This window comes from Argopecten irradians, chromosome 1 (genome assembly GCF_041381155.1).
Source record: "Argopecten irradians isolate NY chromosome 1, Ai_NY, whole genome shotgun sequence".
NCBI lineage: Eukaryota > Metazoa > Mollusca > Bivalvia > Pectinida > Pectinidae > Argopecten > Argopecten irradians.
This window is the reverse complement of record NC_091134.1, coordinates 38,297,986-38,307,634: the sequence shown is the minus strand read 5'-3', so window position 1 is coordinate 38,307,634 and position 9,649 is coordinate 38,297,986. Positions and strand designations below refer to the sequence as shown.

The 9,649-nt window shown below is 35.3% G+C and overlaps 1 protein-coding gene across 2 annotated transcripts; it reads left to right on the top strand.

Moving 5' to 3' along the window:
* The first annotated feature begins 619 nt into the window (after window positions 1-619).
* Window positions 620-8,193, top strand: LOC138326878 (baculoviral IAP repeat-containing protein 7-like). Of its 2 annotated transcripts, none has more exons than XM_069272873.1 (5): window positions 620-987; window positions 3,750-5,432; window positions 5,627-5,762; window positions 6,149-6,280; window positions 6,524-8,193. In XM_069272873.1, the coding sequence occupies exons 2-5, from the start codon at window positions 4,428-4,430 to the stop codon at window positions 6,718-6,720; spliced, it is 1,470 nt and encodes a 489-aa protein (XP_069128974.1). In that variant the 5' UTR covers window positions 620-987; window positions 3,750-4,427; the 3' UTR covers window positions 6,721-8,193. The 2 variants fall into 2 exon arrangements, with proteins under 2 accessions (XP_069128974.1, XP_069128966.1); XM_069272865.1 differs by having other exon boundaries at window positions 621-987; window positions 5,627-5,768.
* The last annotated feature ends 1,456 nt before the right edge of the window (window positions 8,194-9,649 follow it).

The following is a 9,649-nucleotide window of genomic DNA, read 5'->3' as shown; positions in this document are numbered from 1 at the left end:
ATATGATAAAGTGAAATCATTTGTAAAAGGCATATTGGTTTAATCAGAGATATGTCATTATCAATAGCATATCATTTGTTTGGAAAGAAAATTCAAATGCAAGAACATTAGTTCATATGAAAATACTTTGGCATAGTAAGAGAGTACCTCCGCTATGCAACCGCTATTTTCTGCGTGTTTGAAAGAGCTTACAAGGTATAGACCCCATATTATCAAATATTGTTATAGTTTTCACAGATAACCCACATCTATCAGATATTAGGTATCGTCTTATGATAAAAAAACGTATAGCCCGCGAATAATACATAGGACATTATATACCCCAGAAAAGGAAGTGGTCACATAATTCATCAAATATGTATATTACGTTAATAGTGTTGAGTGGCATGGTTTTCACATGAATAGACTGGCAAGGCATGTGTCTCAAATTCTGTATTGTGTCGGTTCGTCTTATATAATCGAACCTGTTATGAAACGAAAGTACTTTTTGTGTCGCATGCTGTATAAATAGCAAAATGATTTAGCATTGCTTAAGTACAGAATAGAACTTACGAAATAATGAACACCGGATTATGTGTCTACTTTCGTTTTCGATTTTGCATATATTTGTAGGGACATACTATATAACATATAAGTCATTTTCAGATAACATTCAGATCAGAACACGGATATCTAGGATTGTAACATACCATTGCAAAGAAACTCTTTTTAAAGTACCGATAACTATATTGATTCGTAAAAAAAATGTCTAGAGTGATAACTGATACTTACAGCACATTGCGAGGAGAAAAATAATAGTACTAAAACAACACAGAGTTTGGAACATATAACTGTTCCAAAAAACAAATCATCAATTTAAGTTACACACTTCTATAATATTTTAATATTCGTCATGGCTTCCACAACAACACAACAATGGTGAAGAAGATGGCCAAATATCGTTCTACTTTTGGATATCTTATGTTCGCGAAAGTGACGTTCCCAAAGGTAAGCCGTAAGACCGTTTTACTCTATCACTTAAACCTACCTCATGTAAAACGAGTTTTATAATTTCGAGAAGTCTCAAATGATATTGGTTCATATTATATTTTTTATTATTCAATGCATAATTTTAAATTGATTAAATGCTGATTTTCATACTAGTGATGTTTCCCTGCGTCGCCTTAATTAGGTGAAATATTAAATATCTAGAAGACATTTCGGTTTCGTATTTGTCAAATCAAGGTTATAGTCACAATTGTTACTTACTCGAATGGTATCCCTTTCAACACAGCTTGTAAATACAACGGATTTGTAGCTAGTTAAGTTTCATTATAACTAGGTCAAGGTCACGACGACCAGCAGATAACATGCATTTTCAAGTTTCGTTTTAACTTTTCTCTCAATACGTCATTTTTGTACTGACGATTCCTTGAAGAAATAATTAGCTGTATGGTGTTACATACATGAAGTTCCTATAAAGTCATGAAATATAATTATTGAAAGGTTTTCCTTCATTTCAATGTATCCTCCATAATGTCAGTGTGTGTTAATGCTATAAATGTATGAAATTTTGAGACAGGAAAATAGGTTTCTACTGTGATTATACAGAAATTAAAATACTAGGTCCTTATTTACAAAGAGGAAAGTAAACATTATTTTGGAACGCTATTGTCTTTCTCACATATTGAGTAAGGTAGATTTAGTTTTCTTACTCTGTATAACCGCTGAATAACTGATGGGTTTATTGTACTGTTTTTTTATAACTTTAAACTTTTCTTAGACTATTTCCATATCTTTTCTCTTTTCAACGATGCCAGTGCAATTGATGAACACATTTATTTCAGATTACAAGTCTTACACCAAATATATTTTTAAGCAATCGTCAACCATCTATATAGGGATTAAATGTATTTTTCTAATTTTCATAGCGGCTATGAAAAAATGATATCTACATATCTTCATAGGAGCGTTAACGGGATATGTAAAGTAGACAGCTTTTGCTATTCATTGCCGCTTTGAAAATTTAAAAAAATACATTCAATCCATATACAATCCGGGTTCGAGTTAGAGGGGTTTTACTATATTTACATTAGAATAATTTATGAAAATAAAAATTATTTAAAGGTTATTAAATTATATCTAAAATTATGATTAATGGAACAGCTGGAAGTCGTACAAGAAATATAGTTAAAAATTTTGATTGGCTTATTACAGTAAACCTTAATTGATTCTATATTAAGAAACAAAACATTAAAGATTATACATTACTTTATTGTGGTGGACTATTTTTTTCATTGATTTGAACTGGCGTGATGTTTGAAATCAGATGCTCGATGCACGCGAATCGTTGTATTCATAGTGCATTCAAAGGATTTTATCGGCAAATGTCTGTTTTCGTCAGTTGGTTGATTCATATAGTGACGAAACACTCAGAATGTAAATATATTAAAATGTTTTATTTTATATTTCTTATGAAAATAAAAAAATCGTATCATAATAAATAGATAAAACAAGATGTAATTAAGTATTTGTTCTTTTCTTTTCACTGCTATATTCATGAAAGTAAGTTTTGACAGTTATCAGTTATTCGAATAACGAATAACTGTCCATCTTTACTTTTAGCCGGATAAAGTAAAAATAGATAGGTATTCGTTATTCAATGTTATGGGGAATTCAATGGGAACGTAGATGGCAGCTACCTTAAAAAGTCGTGCACGAGCACTGCGTCCCACTGCCTTGGACCGTACATGGCTAATCATGTATATAATATGGGTTTTTTGAGATCAAGGCTCATTCCCTTTCAATCCCAATAAAGTTTCTAAGGAACAACTGAGATGGCAGCCACCTTGGAAAATCGTGCAAGAGCACGGCTTTCCACTGCCTGTGTCCATATACGGCTGATAATGTGCATAAGATGGGTTTTTTGGTCTGTTGATCCACTTTCCCACCTACAGCTCAAGGCTCATTTTCCATCGAATCCTAATAAGATTGTTATGGAATATTCCATGGAAACCACTGAGATGGCAGCCACCTTCAAAAGACGTGCACGATCACGACTTCCCACTGCCTGGGACTGTATATGGCTTTTCACTTCCGGGGACCGTATACGACTTCCCACTGCCTGTGGCCGTAAACGGCGGATATTGTACACAACATGTATTATCTGGCCCGGAGAGCTATTTTCGGACCTGGAGCCGAAAGACTCGACCCACTTTCAATCTGATTTACATTGCTATGGAATGCTAAATGACAACCACTGAGGTGCCAGTCGCCTTCAAAAGTCGTGAACGAGCATGATATTTTAATCAATCAGTATACTTCGGATAGTGTTTGTATAATATCTGAGGCTGTTAAAGATTACCATGTTTTAGGTTAAATAAAGCAATTTGACAGATATTTGTTATTCGAATAACGAATCAGTTATTCGTTATTCGAATAACGAATCAGTTATTCGAATAACGAATAAGAAATAACTGTCCAACTTTACTTTGCTGATATGTCCCTCAGCAATGCTATTACCTACATGAAATAGTCAGTTTAAATCAATTTCCCAACGCAATCCATGCAAAAAATACATCTCTAAGCTTAAACAAGTATTACTCCATTTGCAGTCACCCTCATAAAAGGCTTCATGAACTCTCATTTACTAGTATATTAAATACGTTTATTATATAGTTTTTTTTCCCGAAAAGCTTACTATAGGAAATATAAAAAATACGACATAATTTAGTGTTTTGATTTATCTTTCCTTTTCTTTTTTGTTTCAGATGAATTATCGACATACCCTTATCAACTCCAAGTTACATCTTATGTCTGTACCGAAAGGAAGAAAGCGACGCAATATCAGAATTTGTCATACCCTTATCAATTCCAAGTTACAGCTTATGTCTGTACCAAAAGGAAGAAAACGACGAAATATCATAATTTGTCATTTGAAATAATAGAACAATGTGAATTATTTGTTGACTTTGACGTGTATCTAACATTGTAGTGGCTTCTTAACATTCATGATTTTAAATAAGTTGTCGTGCATCTAATATTGCAGCGGCTTTTAACACAGATTTTAGAAATCAATTGGCGTTTATATGTATCTACATTGAAGCTGGATTTTCGCAGGAACATTAGAAACCATTTTGGTGTGTAGCAAATAGTGATGTAACTTTTCATTAGAGTTCTGCGTAAATCATATTTGAAATCTATTGTAGTCAAGTATATTCTCGTTGTTGTCTCTTTTTAACAATCACACTGGCATTAGTCACCGTGTAAGCACTCTTTTATACCGTAAGCTTTATAGGGGTAATGGTTTTAATTTGCATCGTATACTAAACTTTTGCTTATTTTGTCTTTCAAGGATTTGTAATCCAGATCATTTCTTATATCGAACATTCTGATCTTAACTTTTCTGTTAACATACTAACACTATTGGCATTGTTTCGGTCGCCGTTATGTGGCAACGAGTTCAAACCCAGTCATCGCATATTCTAGAAGAACTAGCGCACGTGGAATGGGCTCGTTTAAGGACGTTTTCCCGTTTTCAGTTCACAATGAACGTCAGTAGCATTCGATTGGCTCGTGCAGGGTTCTTTCTGAGTGGAAACAATGTGATCACGTGTTATTCATGTGGGATCACTCGTTCAAGCTGGAATGAAAAAGAGGATCCAGACATTTATCACCAAAACGTGTCCCCAGATTGTAGTCACGTGACCGGATCGCATAGTGCAAATATCCCGATCCCTCGTCCTCCCGGTGTTACGTTACCGGAAGTGACAGCGAAAAATCCACCATTGAGGGATAACAATTCATCGAGCAATCAACCAATGAGGGGGAACAATGCATCGAACAATCAAACATTGAGGGAGAACAATTCATCAAACAATCAACCATTGAGGGAGAACAATTCATCGAACAATCAACCATTGAGGGAGAACAATTCATCGAACAATCAACCAAGCAACAATTTGTCTTTAGGTGAACCAGATCACGTAAGGTCACGGTCTGACGATTCACCACAGGAACATAACCGTCCAACATCAAGATCCAATAACTTAGCGCAGAAACCTGATCGGACAGCGTCACGGTCCGATGATTCAGCACAAGAAACTTATTACTCATCCTCTTTAGATTTTGATACACCAAACGTAACCTATTCCAAACCGAAATACCCCGAATTCGCCCTTTTAAATTCTCGCGAGGCTTCATACAATTCGTGGCCAAGACATCTATATCAGACCAAGGAGCAAATGGCAGAAGCTGGCTTTATCTACAGTGGCCATTCCGACTGTACTCGCTGTTTCTTTTGTGGTGGCGGACTCCGCAACTGGATGCCGGGAGATGATCCTTGGACAGAGCACGCGCGATGGTTTCCTCAGTGCACGTTTTTACTTCAGAACAAGGGAGGTGACTTTGTTCGAAACATCAGGCAATCAAATTCAGAATCATTAGGAATTGAGGTAGGTGTCAAGACAATTAAAATAAATAGACAATAGAAAAAAAGACAAAATAGCAAACAATCAGATAAAGACTTATTTACATATTCTCTTCAATTTTTTAAGAAACTTTTCCGATAATGACAACGTGTTTACCGACTGTTGAAAAACTGTACGGAAATATTAGTTAATAATTTGACTATTTATTGTTGTTTTAGTCCGAGGTGTCCAGTCGTGATGGTGGCAAACCAAAGCCCCCTACTGACATGTGGTCATATGCAGCTGTCCAGAGTCTGTTGGACATGGGTTATAATAGGGGAATGGTAGAACAAGCAACAAGTAATGTTAAAAGAGGTAAAAGTAAGTAATCCATATACCCTATTATCACGTGTCAAAACAAATATCCGTTAAGCAGTAAACTTTATGGTTTTATTAGTTCAACGTCCAATCATTAGACATGTCCATTCAAAGACGTGCCAGGTTTGTTGGTGGATGAACACCGGAATACCCGGAGAGAAAAACCCGCGGTCAGCACCTCGCAACTGTCTCATAATTATAAGGGATTCTAATTCGCAACCTATAAAGATAGTGGGCTTGTGGTAATACGTCGGGTCATCTTAGCCACTCTGCCACCGCGGCCCCCATGAAACAGTAGATCAGGATATATTAAAATATTTTATTATTAATTGTTATGACGTCAAAGTGATTTTGTAACCTGAATATTCTTATTGTTTCTCCAGGTTTACAAGATGTCGAGGCTGCGGAACTTCTAGATGAGGTGTTTAGAATACAGGATGGTAAAGAGAGTGGCGTTATGTCCGATCCCGGTGAAAAACAATCAGTTACAAAGTCACTAGACTGCGGAGATAAAGGTGAGCTAACTAGGGATACAATCAAATATTTCGTTCAAATACTGCTAAGAAGAAGTCCTGACTGACGATCTAGAAACACGTTAAATGTTCACACTTCTTTACCATATGATCCTCAAAGTCAGATAGACACATATAGAAGTACATTGAAGCATAGCCTTTTAAATCTCATTAACAGCAACATAACATTTGTATGTTTTGTTAATAAAAAAACTATAAAAAAAGTATCTCTTTTTTCGTTTCCAGAAACATGTCTCCTAATGGAAGAAAACCAGAGGTTGAGAGAAATGTCCGTCTGTAAAGTTTGCGGTGACGGAGAGGTGAAAATCGTATTTTTACCCTGTGGTCATTTTGTTTGCTGTTCAGAATGCGCCCCGGCGATGGTAAAATGTCCAGTATGTAAGGTGACCATACAGGCATCGGTTCGAGCCTGGTTAGTGTAGCTCAGCTAAGCACTCATTTCTATCCCGCTTGACAAATTCCGTAAATGATCGTGTTTCATGGAACATGTTCTCGCAACAACTGTCTTGCACCAACCCATTGAGCGGAAACCATAGTTATTGAAATTAATATCGCGCTAAATTCTCATTCGTTCGTAAGAAGTGTTGTACCAAGTCTAATTTGCGAACGATCATATGATCATCACTGAAACCAGTGAAATCTAGTAGCATATTTCAGGTGATGTGACATATGCAATGTCAAAGTCTATATGATGAGGTCAAATGCCCAAGTTGGGATGATAGGAAGGGAACGGTTTCAAACCGAAATGTGCATGTAGAGTGATAGACGAAATCGTGTGTCAAAATCAATGAGAAGACGAATCCCGTGCAAAAAGTAGCATTCACAATAACGAAGTTTAACACATAACAACTTTCAAGCCGTGCTAATGTCGACTCATTGATCAAATCTCTCAATAATGCATTCGTACAAATCGCGCCCCGAAGGTTGGCGTGCTGAAATATATTGCTGAATCTCGAAAAAAATTGTTAGAAGTGTGTTATCTCAATCTCCGAGGTGTCCAGTCGTGATGGTGGCAAACCACAGCCCCCTACTGACATGTGGTCATATGCAGCTGTCCAGAGTCTGTTGGACATGGGTTATGATAGGGGAATGGTAGAACAAGCAACAAGTAATGTTAAAAGAGGTAAAAGTAAGTAATCCATATACCCTATTATCACGTGTCAAAACAAATATCCGTTAAGCAGTAAACTTTATGGTTTTATTAGTTCAACGTCCAATCATTAGACATGTCCATTTAAAGACGTGCCAGGTTTGTTGGTGATCTCAAAAGATCTGAATGCTAAACAAGCTAGAGTCAATCCCTAAATACTGTAATACACCTAGTGTTAAAACTTGACTGGTGTATTTACTATTAATTGACTGGTGTATTTTAGTGTATTTACTATTTGTTTACTGGTGTATTTACTATTAGTTTAGCGTATTGCATCCTAACCTACCGCGATTTGTACTTTAAACGGCGAAAATGTGGAACTATTGCTATTAAAAAGTTTCGATCTGTAACAAAACGTTTTTATAGATCTATCCATTTCTAAATATTTTGCAAATCAACTCCTCGCGACCACATCAACGTCACATAAAATCACGAAAAGATGCTCCCCTCAGAGTTAACAGACTAATCGTTTCCGTTACTCACAAACTAACCGGGTTATTTTTTACGCATTTTGTGTTTTTCCAATACTTTAAATAAGTAGAACAAACAATGACAAAATATTTAAGAAAAAAACTGATGTCTCTTTAAAGTTCCAGGAAGACTAATATCCCAAGGAAAACCAGACTTCATCTGTTGCCTCAAAGACACATACATTCTCTTTATATCAATAAGACATATGCCATACAGATCTGATGTATATTTGATTAATCATGCTTTACCTAAATAAATTATTATAAGCAAAAAGGTTTCCTCTTTGTTTTTATCGCTTTGTAATCATGCGTTATTAAAACAAACAAATGAATTCGATAAAAAGTTATGTCAACAGATGAAGCTTCTATTTTACCGCAATGACATTACAATGTTAATGCTAGCGACGTATACTTTGCACTACAATCATGGAAACAAATGTGTGACAAAACAGCATTATGAAAGACAAACGAAGTGATACTTATATATTAATTAAGCATGATAGTGTACATCAAATGATATATAAATCTATCCAACATATCATTGAATCAAACTACAGTAGATAGGCATTAATTTATTGCACGGTAAGCATTAGTTACATTTCACGTCACCCTGATTAAACACGCTCAATTTCCTAAAGGGTCTGACAACATCCCATTCCGGGATCGCGTTATGATGCCCTTTATACTCACTGTACTTCGGTTCACACGTAGCAATGTTGAGATAACTACACAAATGAAAAATAATCTTGCTTACTGAATTATTGTATTTTGTCGTCGTCAGGAAATTAAGAGGTGGTCAATTTGAAAGGTTATCCGAATGTGACTCCATATGGGATTGTCAGATACTTCATGCATTTTACGTCATATGATCGAATTTATATTAAAACATTTTCAATAGAAAAAAAGAATTCTTCACAGTGCCAATCATTTTATTTATGTGAAATGTAAAACGTGCATCATTGTAAATTCAATTGTTAATTAAGTCATGCTTTTTACTTCCTTCAGATATACAGAACTTAAAAGGAGACACGTGAGGCAGCGTATCATATAAAAATCAACGCATAACAAATATACCAATATTCTATTACAGAGTAACACATCTTCTTCATTGACAATAAATATCACACATATGCAGTCTAATGAAAGATATACAGCCGATATCAGATACCGAGGCTCAAATTTAACTATCGGGCAGTTTTGAAAGGAAAGTGATATCAATATTTATACATACTTGTTTAAAGCTATATGATGTGCCGTAACTGAGAGATATCTATTCATCGACGTTATTTTCAGTGGAAATTTGATGAAAATGATAGATATTAGTTTTTAATGTTATTCGCTCCATATAGTTTACCTGTTATAAGTCTCAAGATGTAATTATAATGTTGCGAAGAAAAATAACGAGAAATGCTAAGCCCCGTCTTCTTATGAATATTAAAACTGAGAGGTATCGAACAAATCAATCGGACGAAGCCATATTGATTTTATTTGTGACCTGCTGGTTGGGTCATGCTTGCGCTGATAACATATAGTGGGCGGAACATATGATTTTTAGCAGTACTGCCAAAACTCGATTTTAATGATTTTGTAATTTTATTGCTTTTAAACGTGTAGCTTATTTGCACCGTAATTAACGAAATGTTCATAGCTTTTTATGCATAATAATGTGTATAAAACTCTGCTATGTTCGCGATAGAGCTAGTTACGGCACATATAACTTTAAAGGAAATT